Source organism: Megalops cyprinoides, chromosome 6, assembly GCF_013368585.1.
Source record: "Megalops cyprinoides isolate fMegCyp1 chromosome 6, fMegCyp1.pri, whole genome shotgun sequence".
In the NCBI taxonomy this organism is placed as follows: domain Eukaryota; kingdom Metazoa; phylum Chordata; class Actinopteri; order Elopiformes; family Megalopidae; genus Megalops; species Megalops cyprinoides.
This window is the reverse complement of record NC_050588.1, coordinates 11,971,632-11,994,229: the sequence shown is the minus strand read 5'-3', so window position 1 is coordinate 11,994,229 and position 22,598 is coordinate 11,971,632. Positions and strand designations below refer to the sequence as shown.

The 22,598-nt window shown below is 44.9% G+C and overlaps 2 protein-coding genes across 9 annotated transcripts in view; one reads left to right on the top strand and one right to left on the bottom strand.

Annotated features, from left to right (window-relative positions):
* Positions 1 to 5,218: 5,218 nt before the first annotated feature.
* LOC118779981 (dnaJ homolog subfamily C member 11) lies at positions 5,219 to 15,696 on the bottom strand. The gene is made up of 16 exons (XM_036532351.1): positions 15,614 to 15,696; positions 14,666 to 14,795; positions 13,747 to 13,820; positions 13,085 to 13,186; positions 12,853 to 12,981; positions 12,343 to 12,465; positions 11,698 to 11,771; positions 10,130 to 10,319; positions 9,892 to 9,977; positions 9,661 to 9,777; positions 8,377 to 8,532; positions 7,358 to 7,427; positions 7,087 to 7,144; positions 6,470 to 6,612; positions 5,809 to 5,938; positions 5,219 to 5,326 (listed from the first exon to the last, which is right to left on the bottom strand). Exons 1-16 carry the CDS (start codon positions 15,683 to 15,685, stop codon positions 5,301 to 5,303), a joined length of 1,680 nt encoding a protein of 559 aa, XP_036388244.1. The 5' UTR covers positions 15,686 to 15,696; the 3' UTR covers positions 5,219 to 5,300.
* Positions 15,697 to 19,737: 4,041 nt separating this feature from the next.
* Positions 19,738 to 22,598, top strand: part of LOC118779983 (calmodulin-binding transcription activator 1-like) — a 317,969-nt gene continuing 315,108 nt past the window's right edge. For 7 of the 8 annotated variants that reach the window (XM_036532364.1, XM_036532360.1, XM_036532357.1 and 4 more), the window contains exon 1: positions 19,738 to 19,821. In XM_036532364.1, the coding sequence (XP_036388257.1) occupies positions 19,797 to 19,821 (25 nt within the window). In that variant the 5' untranslated portion in view covers positions 19,738 to 19,796. The remainder of the gene's footprint in view (positions 19,822 to 22,598) is intronic. The other variant, XM_036532358.1, reaches the window with a different exon arrangement.

The window sequence follows — 22,598 nt, the reverse complement described above, 5'->3', positions numbered from 1 at the left end:
GAAACGATGGGAAAGCCAATGCATAGAACCTGTCACAGAATGCATTTAAGGCAAGCTGAGAACATAAGGCAGTTAATTGTAGACACAGGTTTAGTATTTTTCCACATCACTGGGCTACAAGTGGTAGTCATTTGGAGTGAAATATAGTGGTGGATAGTCAGGAAAAAGCACGACTTAGATCTGTTCAATCACAGTAACGAGTTAGCAAGAAAGCTAATGCACAGTGTATACAAGCTAAAATGGGAGCACCTATTGTGAGGACTGTTTAAACGGTGTGTGTGTGTGTGTGTGTGAGTGAGGGGGAGGGCACTGTCTGAGGTTCGCCGTTCTCCGCTGTAGCACTTGAGAGGTTGAGCCACCATTAGCAGGCAGAGAAAACGAATGGGATTTGCCTCCTCTGTTTTTCGGGAAGGGGCGCAGGGTGACGACCACACAGTCTAATCCCGTCACCCTTTTGTCTGTGGTGACGCTGTCACAATGCGCCTTTCAGGACGCATCCTCCTGCTGGCATCTTCAAAGCTCCCACAAGCTGAGCTTTCAGGTATTCCAATCTCCTCTTTGTCGCGCAGTCATTAGGAAGAGCCAGCATAGACTCTTATGCGGCGAGGGAGATTATATCTTTGGATTACTATCTGAGCATCCATGTGCAAAGCCTATTATCACTGCTGTGTGTGCTATTTTTTATATGTATATATATATATATATATATATATATGTGTGTATGTGTATATATAAAACACATATATTTAAAGCATCACACATGAATTGGCAGGAATCTGTTTAATTGGGTTGGAAGATAAATGCTGCCATTTTTAGGTTGGACTTGCTTTTGTAAAGAACATTTTTAGCAGTCAGTTCATTGCGTACATTTTGAACAAAATGCATTTTACATTTTGCCGTTTTCTCTTTCCTCACGTTTTCTCACTCACGTTTCACTGACACTGCTGAGTGTCGGTGGGCATTTCCATTGACTCTGAAAGCTGTCAGTAACATAACTGGACATAAACCGGGTTGACATTTTTAAGGGGTTTTCAGACAAAAGGTGACAGGTGCTTTTTAGTGGTGTTTGTACAGTTATACCGTGTTCTTTGTGTATTCTACTGTTAATGGATTTACCAAAAAGGACGATGTTTTCCCTTCGTTATTTTTTCAGAAAAATCGTGTTTCAAGCGCAGTGTGAAGAGCAGGAGTTGTCTGCTTTCCTGTGAGATTGGAAGAGTGGGGCCAGAGAGCTGTTTCTGTGAAACTGTATATTGTAAAATGTTGTAAATAAAGATCTAATGATTTTAATCGAACGCCAGGGAGTCTGTGCTGGTTTTTGCTGTGGTGTCCCTGCTGATTGAAATTGTGAATTTACTTTCACTTACCTGGTAACACACTACCCAGTGTATAGGTTTGTCAGAGTAAAACTTCTCTGTTAGAACAGCTGCCACAAGCACACCCTTTGCCAATTTGTTTGCAGTGTAATTGCTGCAAATGCCAGAACCTGTTGCTGAGAATCATGTGACCCTGAGGGAATTGAGGAAAGTGGGAGGGGCTCCCAAGGAAATGGATGGGGCCTGCTTTTGCTGAGCACACTAATGAATGAAACACAACCTGTCAGGTATTCTAAAGAGCAGTTTAAAGAAACTTGCACCTGCAAGATCTACACAGGGACATACACAATGGCAATTAAGATAAGGTAAGATAAATTTAGACGTAATCATTTCTAGTCATTCTGTAGACCTTGCTCACATTTCTTCTACTAGCTTAATGTGTGTGCTTGTGTGAAAAAGATGTGTTTTATCTTGAATTCATTTTCATAAATCAATAATGAATTTATTCTGTGCTCTGCCCTTTCTCTGAAACATGCTGTTAGCAAAACTATGCCTGCAGTATGAATAGGTCTCTGGGTGTTGGAGCCCTTTGGGAGTATCTTATGCAGACCCTGTGCTGCACAATAATAAGAAAGTTAAAGGTCAAGTGCCAGGAGGCCAACAGAGATTTTGTTGTAAACTGAAGGTAATAATCGAATACACTTTCATTTAAATAAAATTAGGGTGTTTTACAAGATGTAGATTTAACGTACGGGAAATTCATCACAAAAGGTCTAGTTCAAACATTAAAAAAAGATGTAACTACATCCAAAAATACCATAACATGAGATTCATGGTGTGAAAAGGGTAAATGTGTACACTTAACAGTATTTGGGCACTTATGAAGTGTTTCATTTCATTTTAATTCTATGATACGTAAAGAAACGACTGAAAACGGTAGTTGTTCCATCCTTTTAATTTTTAAAAATCATTTAACACCAGCCAATTGATTTCATACATATACATTTGCAGAGGTCAGTTCTACTCACAAGCAGGTACGTGACTCTGGGGTGGGGGAATTCGAAGGAGACCGCAATTTGATTGGACAGTCTGAAGAAGGGTGCTTGAGTCAAATGGAATGGCTAACTACAATGAGCACATTTGAAAAACGGATGCACGGAGAACATCACTGTGAATTGGAATAAATACAATTAAAACACTGGAAACCATGAACCAGAATAAAGACTTGTTGATGTGAACTCAACAAGTCTTTTCAGATGAGATAATCCAAACTCCCTGCTCACCGTTGCCCACTAGAGATCCCATGTAAGTCTTCACGAAGAATACGGGCGATAATGCCCGGTGTAATGGCTAAAATCGACAACCACTTTCTCAATCCAGCCGCCCAATCATCATGTGTTCGGCTATACTGTCTACTGCATCTCGTGCCCCGCTTTCCTCCTGGGCCAGCGCAGTAAATAAGGACGTTAGCCTCGGTGCACAGCACATGATAACGGATGTTGGGCAATGGGATTTCAAAATAAAAGCAACACTTTATTTCCCTGTAATTACTTGTAGGAGACTCTCTGGGGGACCTTTTGCAACACCCATCTGCTCAATTCATTTTTTCTTTTAAATAAATTGGATCCAAGTCCTCAACAGAGCCCACTATGCCGCATTCAGGCCACCTCAGAAATGCTCCTGCTCTAGTCGGTCTCCCCCCACCTGAGCCCAGAGTGGACACGCACAGTACGGTTAATAGAAGACTAGTTTCTTTTTAATGTTCACTACAGTTCAAGTCAAACGGCACTTTCACAGTAACAGAATAAGGAACATTATATGGTATTACCCACTAGGTCTCATTAAACGTGAACTCGGGATGCACCTCTGTGTAACAGAGGTAGCTGAGGAATAATAAAACGCTGGCTCTTCCGTATGAAATGGTGATGTGGCACGTGGGTTCGACAGTGGATCGGAAACTATGGACAGTTGCAGCTGGACAGACTAAACTTATTTAATGCTTGGTGGCTGCTGACCCCTCTCCTGAGGGCTTTGCTCCTCTTTCCGAGGTGAGGGGAAAGCAGCTGTTTGAGCTGATGTCCGTGGAACAGGTTTCGTCCCGAGTGGTCCCTGACAGAACTGCGCAGGTGTGTGGAGTTACAAAAATACTCTACCGTTGCTGCAACTTTCTCCAAATACTAACCGCGTCTTGGTCCAAGCTCCTCCTCCTTCAAATGTGAAAGGACTGGACATGTACAGAGATAATTTGGCTAACTTTAAAGAAAAGAGAGACAAATGAGTGGCTTGCTACCGTTAACATACTTGTATCTCCTATGCAGTGTCTCATTAATAACAGTTCATCATACACTGAGAGGCGTGTACAGACTTCCTTGGTTATAAAGGCATCGCAGCTTGTTTCTTTATCTTTCCACTTCCTCTGTGACTTTCACAGAAGCAGCTTGGAAACTGCGATAATGACCGCAGTAGATTCTCTCGACTGAATTTGGGAAGGGGAAGGTAAGAACAACTGCAACACAGAGGACACTTAAAAATGTATCAAGCCCTAAATCAGTTGCCCGCTTTTTAAAGCACGTTGTCAGGCTAGACTGACCCGGTTCTGTGGATGACAGTGGATGACTTTCACAGTGTGTTTTACTGGCCATAGTCCTGGTGCAGCAGCAGCAGCAGCAGCACAGCTGGGAGCACCAACAGATGGACGTAACGGAGCGCTGCTGGCTGCGGCTCTTCCTCTGCCTCAGTGCGGGGCACCTCCACTCAGCTGGCTGCCCCAGAGACAGATGCTCCTGGGATTGTGCAGCACCACCACAGGGGGGCAGCAGAGCACAGCCAAAAGAGGGGGACGATTGGTAGAAAGGAGGCTGGCAGGATAACAGAGGTCAAGATTCTTCTAGCCAAGTGCTGACTCCAGATCAGTTTGAGGATTCTATTCACGTAAAGGTTAGAGACAGGGTTACGGCTGGGTGGGGGTGATCCCAGGTTGATTGCTGGGGGCAAAACATACCAGGAGGCCATAGCCTCACTTGAAGAATATCTCAGTACATGAGGCTGTGTCATGTTGGTTTTTTTTTTTGGGGAGGGGGAGGGGGGGTATTCCTGTGCTGCAGCCTAAAGAGGACCAATAATGTCCCAAGCAAAAGGCTACTAAGCCACTGAAATACTGCTGCCATCACATCACAAAAATGTTTCTCAAGTCAAAAAGGGGTGTCTAGGGCCACCATATCTGGCCAAATAAACTAGCTAAATCACTTACAATTCACAATGGAATTTTTGTTTGTTAATATTCAAGGGCACTGAGAAGACAATGCAGGGGTGGGGTTCCCCCCACCTTTCCTGTGCCACTGTCATTAGTGTTTAAGCAGCATGGCCAAGTTTCTATACACAAAGTGTATACGATGTGGCAATCACTCACTGGAAATTAAAAACCCGGTCTTCAGCACAGGGTTAGAGAGAGGCACTGCACAGTCCGGTACGTCCTTGGGTTACGGTGCATGCAGTGCATGATGGGACACAGAGCACGCTACGGGACTAGAGGTCATGCATTGTCCTGCAGCAGCAGGCCAATCTGGCTGTGTGTAAGGCTGGCTGACCTTTGAAGAGGGAGACGGGTTGCACCGTTCACGAGGAGGGACAGAGACAAAAACCTGACACGTCCACACACTCGCACGCACTCATACGGAACAAAAACACAGACTCGAGTATACGCGCGCGCGCGCACACACACACACACACACACACACACACTTTCAGGTTTACACAACCCCTGAACCCTCCTCGCAACTTCATAAAATCACAGCATCAGACACACACCACAACTGTAACACAAAGTATAGTATGATACATAAGATAAAAAAGGTCACTCGGAGGGGGACGGCCTCCTGGTCTCGTGACCACAAACGCCCGTCCCCGTCCTTCTCTGTCTGCATTGTGTGTGTCTGTCTGTCTGTCCATCGCCCTGTCCGTTCTGGCCAGGTGGAGAGGCGGCTCCTAAGTTTCAGCGTCTATCCTGTGTGCTGCACAATGAGAGAAAACAGCGTGTTCATGAGGGACCCGAGTGTTATATTTCATCAGACTCACATCATCTGCATGAGTTCATACAACGCGTCTCAGTCTGTATTAGTGCGAAGCCCTACGCTGACACAAATCTAACCGATTCAGATGCAGTGAACTTTTCTGCATATTCTATAGACGCAACACAAATATTTTCACTTCTCGCTTCCCCTTTTCAACATACATTCAGGCAATTTCAAACTAATGAATATGTCACACATAATCAGTTCTTTGCAACTGACAGCAAGACTTTGCACACTGACTGCATTTTTGTGCTTAATAACTAGTACTGATAGTACTGAAGTGCACCACAATCCGAAAACATAGTATCACATCAAATTGATTTTAAATGACACGATACCCCACATCATATTAAAGCTGATGTCTGCACTGTATCTCCTGTAAGAGGAGGGAAGACTTAGAGGGGGACTGGAGGGGGACTCACATTGTTTCGGTATCCTGAGTGGTTCCGTGTCACCGGACAGGACCTGGTGCATCACACCACGGAACTGGTACAGCAGCTTCAGGCTCTTCTCCTCGCCGACGCAGGGGTCGTAGAATCCCGGAAGGCCCGCCTGTGAGGGGTGGAGTCACACATCAGTCTCACGTGCCTTCAGCAATCTCCAGTAAGTCAGCCAAAACCGTCTCCCTGCACTGGCACTGCCTTGACAGCGAAGATCGTCACAGAGGCTGAATTCCAGGCATTTGTGTTTGTTCTGCAGGGCATTCGACTGTTCCAATCAGCGATGGTGGCCTTCAACGGTCAAGACTGACCTGCCACATTTAAATACATCCCTGTCCAGTACTTATAAAAATAGTAGCTCCCACTAAAGAACTGGCCAATGTTATTGTTAAAGTTAGCCTCATGTTAACTGTTTACTAGCAAACAGCATCAGGCTTTCATTCCTGCCAAGTGCTTTTGACCTCATTCAACTAACAACTGCCTTGATTGAAACAAAACCTGCCACTCCAGGGCTGTGAGTGTCTAAGCATTTTAAAGAGCGCCGGAGAATGCTCTGTCCCGTTTCCTCCTAGGGCTTAGTAGATGGACTCCTCCTAGCCCCCTAGTGTGCTTGTATGGCCGATGGTGCTGTGCTGAGCGTTACCTTAGAGGCCTCTGTGAGAATGAGCTTGGAGTCCTTCACCAGGCACTGCAGGGGCACCGTCACGTCGATGACCTTCGCCCTCTCGTGCCGCCTGCTGTTGTCAGTCACAAATTTGCCATACCAGGCATTCAGGATGATCAGACCTGAGCAGACAGATTCATGAGAGTCCATCATCAGTTCATTATATACCATTGAAATAATACTCCTTGTTAAAAGATAAACAATAAATTATCGGAGTAGCATTGTCACGAGTACTCCAGTTAAATACAAATTGCTGCATTAATATAAATAAAAATAAATAAAAAACAAATTAAATATATACTCCTGTTTTATCTATATATTAATATTTACTTATATTATATATAATAATAACTTATATTATTATTATATTATATAATATAATATAATAATAATATAATAATTATATATAATTAAATATATAATATTTATATTATTATTTTTTAAATCTATGGTATAGATCAATTTTCAAATGCAACACTGATACAGCTATATTGCTGCTTTTGTACTGACATACAGACATGAATCAGGTATCATTATATATCTATAACCGGATACTACAACACAAGGAGGTTTGTAGCTAGGTAAATTCTCCTCACCCATTTTCGACTCCTCTGCTTCAATGATCCTGCGCACGGACTCCTGCATCAGCAGGACCTGCAAGGAGGGAGAGAAAGGCAGTGACATCACGGACCCCTGCTTCCACCAGCTGCCAGAAAGCGCATTCATCTTCCCAATGGAGGCCAGACAGGTCAGCCTTGCTCCCCTGCTGCTGTGATGCAACCGCTGCTCTCCCAACCACGTTCATCTCACGCGGTCTGCGTGACCTTTGTGATGCAGGCAGAAAGAAAGAGATGCACTCAGACTCACAGCGGTCTCCGCCTCCTGCTTCTTCTGGGCGATGTCCGAGGCCAGGCTCTCCCGCTGCTTCTCCAGGTCCCTGAGCAGAGCGAGGGAAGGGCGGGGATGGACACTGTCAGAGACTGTACTGAGATCAGCCCACTGACTAGAAACTACCATAAAACTGACTGTGTAGTGTCCACCGCACTGACCACTGCACACCATCACTAAAATGACTGTTTACTCCACTCGACTGAATGTGCTATATGCTACAGCTAACCTGATACTGTTAAAGACTGCATGGTGAGTCTGACTGTACAGTCAGAGACCAACTGACTCTGTATGTAAACAACCAGACTGAGAGCCCGGAGATAGACAGTACAGAGGCCACCAGATGGACAGCCTCCCTCCAGACAATCTCAGTATTGCCGAGACCAATAAGCACTTTGCTGCTCTTATACCATTTCAGTGCAACTCTTACTTTGCTCTCTGCTTCTTTATGACTATCCATGAACGCTTGGGGGAAATTCGGGTAACTTAACTTTGATATTGCAATAGAATTGCATTTTTATAGCATTAATACCCCTTTGCTATAAGCTGTAAAATCCAACCCAGCCAAGAGACTGAGCGAGTGAGTGAACATCTGAGTAAGAATGAGTGAGTGGTTGAGTGAGTGAGTGAACATCTGAGTAAGAATGAGTGAGTGGTTGAGTGAGTGAGTGAACATCTGAGTAAGAGTGAGAGTGGTTGAATGAGTGAGTGAGTGAAACAGTGAGAGTCTCAATGTGTGAGCGAGTGGTTGAGTGAGTGAGTGAGTGAGTGAGTGAGTGAGCGAGTGAGCGAGTGGTTGAGTGAGTGAGTGGTTGAATGAGTGAGTGAGTGAAACAGTGAGAGTCTCAATGTGTGAGCGAGTGGTTGAGTGAGTGAGTGAGTGAGTCAGTGAGCGAGAGGTTGAGTGAGTGAGCGGGTGGTTGAATGAGTGAGTGAGTGAAACAGTGAGAGTCTCAATGTGTGAGCGAGTGACAGACAGACAGGCAAGGGCTTCTTACTGCTCCTTCTGTGCGCGCACGTAGGGAACGATGATGAGCCGCTGGATGGCCAGGTAGACGACCAGCGGGCCCACGGTGGCGTAGAAGACTGCGCTGGGCAGGAGCTGGTCCGTCAGGTGGATGGGGAAGAAGTACGTCTGACTGGCCCGGTTCAGCCTGCACCCCAGAGACGCACATTAACCACAGCATCAATACCGGGGCACAACTGGGAAGTCTTTTCACAGATATAACAAATTCATGCAGCTAATCAGAATCAGCCCTCCCACCAAGTCTGAATGCCCAAGAAGCAGTTTCTTCTGCCCAGCTGTTTGGCCTGGTGTTTGTGATGCACATTTGGATAAAAAAGCGAGTTTGGTAGTGTGAATTTTAGCTGAGCAGCTTACAGGTGTTCTTTGCAGTTACTGCGATTATATTATTTTTAAAAAGATTGTAATGAATATTATAATAAATAAATAATTTACTTCTTATCTAGAAGTTGGTGAGGTGGACCCCTGTGCGATTCCTCAGGACACTTTCCTTATCTCACGCTGCTCCTCGATGAGGTATTTTTCCATTTTTCTCCTGTTTAACGTCAGTTATACCCTGTTGGGCTGGTTCCTCAGTTATCAGTGGACTTGGTTTCACATAAATCTTCACTGGGCTTATAAACCGTGTAAATGTAAGGCTCTCAACAGAATGCTGTGCTCTTATCTATCACTATCCTACACACTACTGCTCTACAACATTAAAACAGAGCACAAGAACAGCCACAGAGTCCACATAAAACTACATAGTGAAGACAGGTAAAACTTTTCTCCCTCAGAATGAAACGGGTTCAATCAATTTAATGCAGGTTACCCTAAACAAAAGAGGTTAAAACAAGAAACCCTGAACTGAGCACAGAGCATTTTAACAGGACATCAGATAAAATGGGCTCCTTATTATGAGATTCTAGCAAATCATTATATTGTCTCCGTAGCAAGCACGGTGATAAAGCTAAGCACTACATGTCATTTGAGATAAGGGTTTGTCTTTAGTCTCCTGACTTTCAACACAATGCAAAGATTTACTGCCATAGGAGCCTTTTGAGCCTCTGTGACACTGGTTAGATAATTTTTTTTTAATTGCACAGATATTTGGAAATTAGAGCACCATTATTCTATCTCAGCAGGGAAAATGGTCACGCTGCAAAGTACAATTAGTCACTTTGGGGAAAAATAACAAAAATAAAAAACAGAAATGAGCTGCTGATTGGCTATTGGGGGGGGGGGGGGGGGGGGTCTGATCATCCCAGGGGCCACTCACTTGATTTTGAGGGAGACCCCCTGCGGGACCCCTATGCTGACGGTCGCCCCAAGCACGCTGTGCCGGCTGATCTTCCGCTCCGCGCCATACTCCACCACCGTGCCGAAGAAACCCGACCTGCAAGCGGGGGGCACAGAGGCACAGAGGATCAACAGCGGCACCAAGGGGGCGCCGGCGGGCATCTTCATTGGGCCGCAGGAGCCCAGAGGATGGAGGCTGGTGGGTACGTACTTGACGGAGCCCTTGATCTTGGTCTGGTCCTCATCCTGGAACTTGTACTGGTAGCTCATCATCATAAAGGAGTGAGGGATTCCCAGCTGCAGGCAGAAAGGAGCAGAACATGGTAAGGGTTGTGAGACCTCAATGTATTTTACTTATTTCGTATGTATATAAATTTAGATATAGATGTGTACACGGATTGATTTAGGTGCGAGTTGGCTGCATCTGCAGTGACTGGCAGGTAGCTGACCTGCAGGGCGAAAGTGAAGTGGCTGGTCTTGGTGTCCCGCACGATGCTGGTGTTCATGGCTGACTGGGTGCCCCAGCGCCACTGCAGGTAGCCCATGGTGTTCTTGTCCAGGTGCCGCGCTAGCACCGTGGTAACGCCGGGCCGCACGCCACGCGAGGAGAACTGCATCCCGCACTGCGCGGTCACAAAGCTGGAAGATACATGAAAACACACGCATGCACACATACACACACACACACACACACACACACACAAAGAATCAGTTTGATTTGCTTTTCAACTTATGTCTAACATATTACTTTCGGGCTTTTACACAAAGAGGAGCTCATGGTTGGTAAAACAGAATGTTGTAACAGTGCTGGCACAGGTGCAAGTGTACACCTGCAAAGAAAGTACATCCCTCCGACCTCTGAGAAGCTCCATCTCACTCCTATCTGACCTTCACAGGGTCACAGAGCCAATGGAAAAAAGACTTTCAAAACAAAGCACCATGTTTCTGTGCTCAGGGAGAAGAGGCCCCCGAAAAAAATCTGAGTCTGAGCAGTAGCGGCACAACCCCAGCCTACAGCACTGTGGGAGGCATATCTAATATGGGCCGACGTTTTAATGTGACCACAAATGGCTTTCTTTCTTCCAACAGCAAATGCAGAGTTATTCCCTGACAGGACTGAACCCACGTGTGTTTCGGCTAAAGCTTATGCTGTGCCCGGGAGATCAGAACCGGTGCCATTTTTCACCTGTTGGGAGGCATCGTTGACTGAGCCCTGAGGAGGAGGAGGAGGAGGAACAGCAGGAGGAGGAAGAGGGGAAGCAAGAAACTGGGCTAACAGTAAGGATAAACACCTAGCCCTGGCTGAGAGACATGCCTGAAAGCAGGACAGGGCCATCACCATATGCTAGTTTCAGCTCCACCAGTTTACCCCAACTTAACTGCTCCCAACTGCTCCCATCAGTTAACTAGATGTGCAAGTTTAGGCTGATGACTTTTTCTAACTATGCTGTTAGCAAAATATTTGGGTACAGCGTGCATGTTCACTCCTCAGCTTTAGGGCTTTATGCCAAAACTGGCAACCATTTGGGCCAATGAAGAAATTACAAGCGGGTGAAAAAAGCACCACATGACAGCCCTGGCACTCGTGATGGAGGGGCAGCTCCTGACCCTGCAACAGTGAGAGACTCCTACGGGCGTTCCTGTCACCAGCGCTTGTCAGGTTACACCCCATGACTTTTGAAGCCTGCCAGCTTGTGAAATTCAAGTCACAGGCTTTATGAAAAATCCTCTCTCTTGCTGGTAGAAGTGAGCAGTTTTTTTTTTGTTCTGGATGAATAGCTTACTTTCTTGGTGTTAGTGGGCCTTGAGTAAAATTCTCAAGAAAAGCCGGCAAGTGGCAGCAAATGTCTCCTTCGCTGACTGAGCTGGTGTGGAGTGACCCAAATAGCACTGCAAATGTTTAACTCTGACAATTGAGAAACATGTGTTGAGTCAAAGTGAGTGCACATAGATGGTGTGTATGGTTCACTACCCCTCCCCCTCTCCCTCCCCCTCCCCCCTCAGCTGTGGAACTCACAAGCGTGGTGTCACGTTACGGAAGAGCTTCATCCCGAAGAGGGGCCCTTGTGTGTCCCCCGCACCAAACTCCACCTGTGCAGATATACACACATACACACAGCTGAGACCAGAGCTATATTTCACCCCACACACACACACACACACACACACACACACACACACACACACACACACACACACACACAGCAAAGATCAGCTGTGCTGTGTTTGCATATATGTCCCTATTATGTGCCATTGCAAACTTTTTCCACACGGCAGTTGTCATAAGTACAGGTCATTTTGTCCTATTTTCAAAATGAAAATGATGATTACAGGTTAATATCATCCCACTGCTCATAAAAACGGTACAGTGACACAGTGCAGAACAGTAACCCTGCTGTGACAGTACAGAAACACAGGGTGAGATTACTTTTGCCTTTCCCTACAAATGCTAGCAGCGGTCAAATGTTGCCATGGATATGGATTTGTGCGGGGCGTGGAAACATGCTGAGCATGCAAGTGCATTGATGTAGGTGTGAGTGCACGTGCACACGTGCATGCATCTGTGTGCAGGTGGGTCCATCTACGCATGTCTGCATGTGCCTGTGTGCAAGTGCATGTATACCCATGCATGTGCATGTCTGTGTGTGTGTGTGGTCCTCACCTCGCCCCAGCCCTTGGCGGAGGTCACGCGGCGCAGGGCCACGTTGATGCTGCCTCCTCCGTTGCCGTTATGCGTGGAGAGGGACCCAGAGAGGACGGCCGTGTCCTTGGTGGTCAGTGGGGCCTGGGGAGAGGGACGACGACACATTCACTTGCTGCCACCTTGCCCTGTCCCATACAACGCACTGCACACAATCACTCTCATCTTCAGCTGCCAGGAAAGCGCTATCACTTTGATCGTTCCTATAAACCCTTATCCTCTTCATCATCAGTTTGATCCATTTTTTACTCTGTGTGAATTAATAGCTGTGAATTTCAGTCTATAAATGTAAAGGAATTACTCACTCCCAATCAATCAGTAATGTACCTTTATTACTGAAAGAGTCTGGTAGCTCTTCATGCTCTAGGACATACATACTTTATCCTAAATATAGGGTACTCCATATTGTAATCTCTCCATGGATCCCTTTGGCAGTATGTCAATGTGCCTGGCATTGTGCTGAACCTGTACCTCTATGGACTGCGATATGTGCATCTTGTTGATTTCAATCTGTGGAAAGCCTCCCCCAGGCATGTCCTCATAGTCCTCTTCATAACGGTCAAAGAGGTCAGTGGCATCCACGCCCACGCTGATCATCCCCTGCAGAAACCCACGGATCAAAGACAGTCAGCCGAGGGGAGAGAGGGGAAGAGTGGGAGTATGTGGGGGTGATGGAGGGAAGGCCTGGGGGCAAGGCGGTCACCTTGGGGTTGGTTCTCTGCTGAAGCCTCCTCTCCTCTCTCTCCCTCTGCAGGCGCTCGAACTCCTCGCGGATCTCCGCCGGCGTCTTCTTCCTCTCCACCACCTGCAAACGCACGGCACAATGGCTGCCGTCATCACCGAACCCTAACTACAGGGACTGCTCTGCTCCTTGGAGGTGACTGTACGGCAACCAGGAAGCCATGGTGAGCTTGTCAGCTATTCACTAGCAATGGTAAAAGTAAATGCAATCCTAGAACACTGGGGAGCTACGGCAAAGCCCTGTGTCTGAGTCCATTCCACACTAGATAACAGTCCACTGGAACTAAACAAACACCTGTCCTGATCTAGTGACTGACCGTCTATGGTCTGAGTCCACATCATGCTTCTGTGGGGCGCATGGCTCCGCTTCCATACCACCCTACCCAATGTGCACAATACCACAGCTGCGGTGAGGGGTGTATTTTTGCACTCTGACTGCAGCCCAAAAAAGGAAATGCTTAAGACATTATGCCATGTCTTTTGGCTCAGGTCTCATCAACAAGGTTCTCTTGGAAAAGAACCACACTACCTCATTATTCTTCTTGTCGTATTTGTTTTTGTTGAAGTCCCAGACGTTCATCTATCAAGAAAGGCCTGAGGCTGACCCAGGATCAGTGCGCTTACCTCCCATCCCTCCACCTCCAGCCCCCTCCTTCCATAAATGTCATAGATGGCCCTGGACTGGGGATCTCTGAGGACTATAGACAGATAAATCAAGACCGACAGCAGTTACAGAGCAGCAAGGAAGAGCAATATTGATGACATTAAAGGCATCCAAGCCAGTACTTTACCATACACCACTTAATTTAACAGACCACCAAATGATTCAGCTTGACAGGGGGAAAACAAGAAACTGAATGTACATGGTTAGCGATGGACGAAACAACAACATCTAGGCTGTCTGGTCAGGTTGCACTAATTAACTTGTGGTGAGGCTTGAATAGTGTCAGGCTTACACTCAATAGTCTGTGAGTGTTGTTGGCCTGGTCTGACACTGTTGCTCATTGAACTAAATGGATATGCTTGTGTTCTATTGTGCTAGAAATCGCTCTGGATAAGAGCATCTGCTAGACGAACGTAACGTAACATCACAAAAGCTTAAATGTCAACAGCACAAGAAAACAGCTGGAAACTAGTAACGGACCCAACAAAAATGAACAAATGCACAAGCAAGCCATCTTTCTCGTCCTCTAAACAACAGCTACATCAGAACTGCTCATACTGGTTTCCCATAGCACTGGCAGAAGCTAAAGTCCAGATCTCAAGATTGAGTGGTACACTAAATCTGGATCCGGACTTTGCCCTCCTTCAGCACCTCTACGAAACGCTGAGCAGAACTGTCTGCTTGACTTTGGACATCAGTTTAGCGCCGGAGCAGCACAGATCCACTTATCTTTACATTACGCGGGTGACATAACGTAATCGCCTGTGTCAGCCCATCCTGACGACATGCAGGCCAATTCATCTGCCCGGGATGTGCTCTGAGCTGATGGTCATGAACAGGATATTTGCAGAGTACTGAATGCACACCAGAATATGGTACCTTCATAAGCCTGGTGCACCAGGTTAAACAGCTGTTCCGCCTGCCTCTTCAGCTCTGGATCCCTGTGCTTGTCAGGGTGATAGAGCATGCACAGCCGACGGTAGGACGCCTTCAGCTCCTCCTGTGTGGCCTAAGGACAGAATATTGATAATATTATTGATAATATCTGAAGAAGAAATGCCGGTAGTTGCTAAATTATGCCACTTGTCCGTCCCAGCCGTCGACTATTAACTTCATTGTGAAGTGTGCAACGTGAGCAAGAACATGCGGGCCATTGCATAAGCTACACCAGGCGACAGAACAGTATAGACACGTGGCCAGACATTTATCGTCATATTTCAATGCTCTGAAAAAAATCCAAATAAACAGCATTTTCAACGACTTTGATGTCTTTTCGTTTATGGCAAAATACACGAAGCTATCACGCTATCATTAGCTAATGTGCACGCTCTCCGGAGCAGCGTTGCTAACGTGAGCTATCTTGCAAATAGACCAAAGTGGCTCTGCAAATAAAGTACTGCAGAGCTTGATCGCGGTGTGCATCAGAACTCCTGTAACTGATTCTGGTTGCGCAGCACACATTTGCTAAGGCAGCTGCTTGCTAGTGGCTAGCCATCTTTAATTGGATGCTGAAACCTGTGAACTAAACGAGGAGCTAACACGTGGGCGACAGCACCATGCTCTCTATCAATCAGCTCGCCAGATGCTGACAGCTTTAGCTAAACACTTTGCACAAACTCAGAATAAAGCAGAAAAAGTCCAAGTCCACGATGCACCAAAAACGCAACGCAGCATTATTCAATGAGCCGACTCTGAATGATAAGCGAGGGTCATCTATTTGGCAGGCTAGGATTGCGGCAGTCAGTGGTGTCTCCCTCAAACAAATCACGAATTCAAAAAAAATCCGATCCACACCAAAGTATGCAATGGGTTTCATTATTATCTTACCTCCCTCCTGACGTTAAGGAGAGAATAATAATCATCGTTGTCTATTTCATCTTCCCCCAAGGCCGCCGCCATGTTTACACCCTTTCGACCCCGCCCCCTCACAGTGTTCGCTGAAGAGACATGGAATAAGCTTCTCTGAATTGTCAGCGCCGCGCAGTGGTTCGGAGGTTACTGACAGTTTTGACTTTGCTGCGCTGGTCATTTTGCACGTTGCTCAGTGTCCAATATTCTATGCTATTTTAGTTTATTTAATAAGATGTATTGGTCATTGCGCCTGCTATGTGCACTATTGACACACTGATACTTATTTTTCCCATTTCGACAAGTGTTGGTCAGCTTACATCAAGATATATTCTTTTGAATAAATTGCAAAATTGACTGTGATATGAAATTATAATTAAGCTAAACATATATCGCATCATGCTGCCTACCGTTTAAATACATGAGGCAGACTAGTTTATTTTAAATCGATTTGTCCAAGTGATAAGAATTTACACTATAATTCATGAGGAAACATTTATATTTTGTATTTTATTCTGAACTTGCTGGGTCGGCTTTCGCCGTCTTAGCATTTAAAGTTAATGAAACGTAAGGTGAGCAAATTGCATAGCTTCCCGAAACACAGCTATATTAAACACGTGTTGTCAGTCGCGGACGCGCGTTTTGTCCGTGTCCCTCCCATCACGTGGGAATAACTGTTTTTGCATCAGAGTTTTTTGTGGGTGTTTTGTTTTTAATGATTTTCATGACCTGCCTTCCAGCAAGGAAAAGGTCGTGATTTCAGAGTGCGCATCAAACTGGGTTCGAGCTTGTGGAGATCATTATCGCGTTTTAATAATGGCAATTTAGTTGCAGCCATTCGGGTTTTGCTTCAGGGGGAGAAACAATTAATCCATTATCTATGAGTGCATTCCAATTAACGTATGTTCATTAATGCGTCAATGAATTATAAGAATTAGGCCTACATATTCATGGTTGGGTCTTCATGCTAGAAACACGGATTGGAATATTAAGTAATCATTTGTGGTAATATCATAAATGCTACATATGGTCTGCATGGTTATCTTATTAAAACGTCATTAGATCAGAAAAATATAGACCTCTGCATATAATGCTCTTTAGACATACGCATATCCCAGTGATGATTCCAGTCGGTAATGGTTGTAGCACCTCAGTCATTTCTCTTTAACTGTGACTCAAAAGCTCGTTCCCAAGATGTACGTGCAACAAAACGACAACAAACTAGTTAATTTGAAGCATATCCTTATTGTGCTGAAGATGTCGAGAAGGAAGGGGAGCAATTTTACTTATTATTAATTCTCTGTAGGCTTAAATTAGGTTAGTCAACATTAAGTTTTTGTATATAACTGAGTTATACACAGAGCGAGTTACGTAGTGCAGTGCAATTGGATGACGGTCTTCTGATAAATGTAGCTCATTGACGAAAACAGGGATTTGCTGCATACATGACGTTTACTCACCACAGTAATGTCATATTCAAAAGAATACAACGAAGACTCGAACATACCCATATGAAACCTATGTACTTAAATCAGACGTGAACATGTAGACAAAAGCACAACAAAATTCATCGCGATTAGATAATAAGAAAATAAATTACGAAAAGTAACCCGATCACCTCGTAACCAAAGTGGATAGAAGCGAAACGCGTGGCGCTGGCTGTAATACCCAATATGAATGGATCTTAATGTCAAGGCTGCGCCGAAATGAAAGGGCACGGCAAGGACAAAGGAAAGCCTGGCGGTGCAACGAAACTTTAAGACTGCTGAGACAATACAAGTGATGGTGCTGGTGCGGGGTTTTATTGCCCTGTCGAAGTTGATGTTTTGCTGCAAGACCAAAAGAGCAAAGAAATATTTGCTGTTCAAAGGACACCAGTAAAAGTAATAGAAAATCTTTGCTTTCGCCAAAACGCGACGCAACAAATTCAGGACCAATCTTTCGCACTCTGTGCCAATCTGTGGGAAATACTACAGTTGCGTATTATGATAGAGAGCGACTTCATGCTCTCTGTAATGAAGTAATTCTTTCTGATTCCCTCACATATACCCTTTCCTCTGTTGCTGAATAATGATCATGATGTGTCGATTTGTAAATATTTGACTCACGTGTATGGTTGCAAGTTCTTGTGTACAATTCATAATGTTTAAAATAATTTTGACATACGTAATAACCAGATTATGTACAGAATTTTATTCTACTTTGTTTTATAGACAAATAAGTGGACCACACACAGCTGAAATGATAGGCTAATTACATAAGGCCTGATGGTTTAAAACGTGGTGTCACTCATTATGTCTACAGAGTTTATAACTCACCACCCCCTTTTCGATTACTACAGACCACTCGTGACTCTCTCTCTGTCGATCTATCTCTCTCTCTCTCTCTCGAAAATACGAGAAGACATAGCGGGTCTTTCATTACACACTCTGTATATAAACGAAGAGATCTCCGACATGGTTACACATTGCAGTGCTCTCGGTGCTAACTGTATACTCAACACGGGAAAGGGCTTAAAAATAACGTTATTTTAAGTACAAGCTAAAATGTATTTAAAAATACGCCATTGCTTTTAACGCGGCGAACAGAAGGCGTTGAAATGTTTATTTTGAAACGTTTGCAGTCATCTTAAAAGTTTACTGTCATCGTGTTATGAATGAAGACGCGCTCGTTTTGAGCAGGCGGCTCCAGTCCGGAGGAGTGGAAGCGGAGCTGTCCTTTCAGCACCATTCCTCAGCACTCGCGCAAGAACAGCGCACGGCGCTCCAGGGTTCATGCACGAGCATTAGAAACGGAGCCCAAGCCCGTCAGAAAAGCGTGCTTAAAAATCGCACCGCGTCTTTCCTCTCTCCCCTTTTTCAAAACTGTAAACCTCGGTGCCTCTGCTGATAACGTCACCAGCTACGTTTCTACCAAACCCAGAGCCATTTTCATATCGGATCCGTGCTTACGTAATTTCACATTTTAAAGTGACACTTAACTTTTCCAGAACACACTCCGCAATGCCCCGTGTAATATGACACGCATTTGGATGTTGCGCTTCTGTTTTGCCTTAATACATCCTCTTCATACAATAATGGGCGAGATCTACTCCCTTAAGCACAGAGATTTCTATCGTAATTGCCTATATTTGAAAAGAATTTCATCAAGTAGACATACACATCAACACGTTTACAGGTTGCCTTTTAAGATAAAAACAAATGTGACAACAGCAGCAGAAACAATATTACAAAACGGTTCCGTCCTACATTCTGTAGGCCTATACCTCATATCTTAGGGAATAGAATGTTTACGCACATTTGAGCCACTTCCAGTTTTTTAGCCACAGTATAAAACTTCCTATTACAACTCCTCGTCTAACGAGGGCAAATATAACGATGAAAGTTGGCCAAACGTGAGCTTGCCTTTTCTTTAGGGCTAGCTACAAACTTAATAGGGGTACCCCACTAATGCACTCATGTAGCCAAAAATTATTCGATGGAGGTTTTTGGCTGACAGATAAAGTAATTAGTCCATTCATGTCCAGGTACGGGTAAATGTGAATATTTTATTCACACACATCGAGTCAGAATACCGCTTGAGGTTGTGGAAGCTTGGTTTGGCTAATTTGTTTACAGCCAGACAGGAACGGCTGGAGCCATTTCAGCTTTTACTATAGAGGAAAATCTGTAACGCTGTAAAAATGATATGTGTTGGCTGGGCGGTGCATTGCTCCGAGAGCCCGATTTCATTCGTCACTCCAACAGTGGGCGAAGCGATTTTCTGTGGATGGTAATAGTAAACACTACTAGCAGACGCCACATGAGAGCCACCATTCCAATTATTCTCTTCAAAAATCACAGTCACGAAGCATCCCGGATTTCGAGTGAGCACGACTTGAATCTCACGGCGCTCATTGGGCGAAAGCTTGTCAAGGTGTCCCTAAATATTAAGTTTGGCCAATGATGCGCGGGGCTGGCCGCGGAGAGGAGCGCTCCCCTCGACTTCGCAGGGCATTTCGGAGTTTCGTTGTCAGTCATTTCTCTCTCGGCCAATGGCAGCGGCGCGATCGCTGGGCTCGCCTGCTGCCCCCCACCCCCCTCCTTGAGTTGTCCGTATCGTGCACGCGCGTGGTTCCCCCGGTCGCGAGGAGGAGGAGGAGGATGTGGCGCGCGGAGGGGAAATGGCTGCCGAAAACAAGCCGGAAGGTAAGAAAGAAATAACGGGATTAATTTTTCATTTTTACCAAAATGCAATTAGTTAGATTTTGGATCCGGACGCGAGGAGGACAGAGCGCGAGTTTCGCGGAGCCGCTGAAATTGCCGTTCCCGTGTTATTTCTCTTGAATTAGTGAAAGCTAAGGAGGCATCCCTAGCTAGCTAGCTAGCTCTCATTGCAAGCTATTTGATAGCTAGAGCTAGCTACAGTATCTAGATAGCTAGCCAGTCAGCTACCTATTAAAAACAGAGGACAGAAAGAGCAGACTTTAAATAGCTTGCTAGCAAGCTGCAGTTAGCTAGCTAATGTTCTCACTATTCAGTATGAATAAGCCTTTCACGCTGTGTTATGACGTCGCTGTTAACCAACTTCTATTTTATCTTACTAACTAGGTGGCTTGCTAGCTACGTCTATAATTAAAGAAATGTTTTCTCCGTTCATACAACCATTGCTGGAGCTGGCTAGATAGTACCAGGGTGAAACGTTGTGGACGCACACAATTGCTCGTTTCTGATAAAGTGAAATTCCTCTACACTGAAACTACAAGCTGTCCACAGAAAGAATGGCATTTAGAAGGGAAACACAACCAGAATTAGCTAACGTTGGCTGGTCCATATTTGTCTGTTCTTGTGATGTGTATGCCTGACGACATAGAGTAGGTTGCTAGCTAGCTAGCAAGCCATGGACAAGCAATTTATTGTGATGTTCAACAAAGGTGATTGATTTTTCCCGAAGCCTGTCACTTTTGTCCTTCCTTACCAGCTGGTCAGAAGAGCTGCTCGCCAGCTTTAATACTTAAAATGGAATTACGCGCAGAGAGAGGGGAAAAAAGCATGCCATGTTGTTCCTCTTCATGTCAAAGAATACTCAATATCTGTATAGATAGTACATGAACATAAGATTGGCTCATGTTTAAGTTATAGTGGATTAAATTGGATATGTAATTTCTAAATGGCTTCTACAGAAATAAAAGTCGACAGCCTAGAAACAGCCGTGAAACAGATCAAACGCGGTGTTTTATAACGGGAGCTGTAGCCTATGTTGCCAGCAGAAGCTAGGACGCAAATGTGACCGACACTGAGAAATAGTCTAAACGGCCGAAAATGACTTTATCGTTACACGTTCATGCTGTAATTTTCTGGCCGTTAGATCATATGTTTTAAATATGCCAGCATGTAAACGTAGTACTTCTGATTCACGGGATCAATTCAATTAGCGAAGCAGATTGTTTATAAGTACAGTCACATCGAAGTCAAATGAGTCAACGATAAATCATATAAACCGAGTTCCTGAGCGATCAACATTTGTTATTGTGTAAGACTAAGTAACTGATTTTATACTGATTGTATGTGATAGCTTTAAAACCTAATCGACCGCTTTTACAGTTATCGTTTGTATTCTCTCGCTTTCCTGATGTTAAACCAACGTGTTAGGGTTGCTACAAGGTTAGTGTATCATTCGGGTCACTGTGTTTGTGTGCTTGTGATAAAGTAAGAAGGAGCCGTCAGTCTGGCGGTTCTGGCAGAGCGACCCTCTTTCCGAAACTCTCCCATATTGTATCGCTAAGTAATACATAACATAGATACTTAAGCGCGAAAGCTGACAAATCCCCGGAAAGTCATCCTTCTGTCGAGTTGTCTGAAATGCTCCTCTCCGGATTATTTATTGCTGTAATTTACGTAAAAGACCACGAGGTGGAGACACAGGGAGTAACAAAATGCACTACAAACGCAGGCAAAATCCATGACCGTAATTAACCTGAAAACGGGACCGTTACAACCAAATGGAACGGTGCACAAATTAGAATGGATTAATCGCATTTCGCGTAATTGGCTGAATTTGTAACGATACAAATCATGTGTCTGACTCAGGATGGCTGGACTCGATGTCGTATGACTTTGTTAGTCGTAACTATACGTAATGGGTATAATATAGTAGGCATGAGTTTACTCTGTCGTTCATCTCACTGAATATTACAGACTCCTGATGAATAATTAATATAACCAACCAAGCAAGCATGCACCTTAAATAACCGTGGACATACATTTGCTCTATAACTTTTCTCCCACATCACTTGGAGGGTCAGCTAAATCAACTAAAACGTTGCATCTCCCGGATATTTTAAAGAAATGTGTTTTTCGGAGATTTACCATCATATGACAGACAGCAACAAAAAGTTCTACGAACAGGTCGCCCGGAAGAAAATCCACCACATGACTATAAAACTAAAACTTCCACAAGGGGGCGGTGTTGAGCTATCAAAGTGAGCGCAAATGCAGTACGACCGTAGCGTGTCTGTTGAAAGAATTCCCCTTAAAGTAAACACATGAAAACTGACTTTGCTCTGCATTTTAATTTCAGTGTTCATTTATACTTCATGTCGTGGAGACGTGCGCATACAAACAAACACACACATACACACAAATCTCCCCATCAGGGACGTTGGCCACATGTTCTCAGCGTAGTCTCCTGGTTGCCAGAGGCTTTGTGGAAACCCTAACTTGAGACTCCCATTGCAGAGGGGATGGAGTTTTCATTGGGAAGTATCAAGTGCATGGTTGGCCGAGGAGGAACCGGTTACACACACACACACACAAACACACACCTAACCCCACAGCGCATCCACAAACAGGGAAATGTCTCAGGGCTCAGCCTCCAGCAGCCAAATCTCTGCCTCCCAGAAAAGTACTCCTGCAATGCCCTTCTCTGTTATTTGAGTATGCTCATGGGATAGAGGAAAGCCAGTGAGGGAACGCGTCAGAGGAGC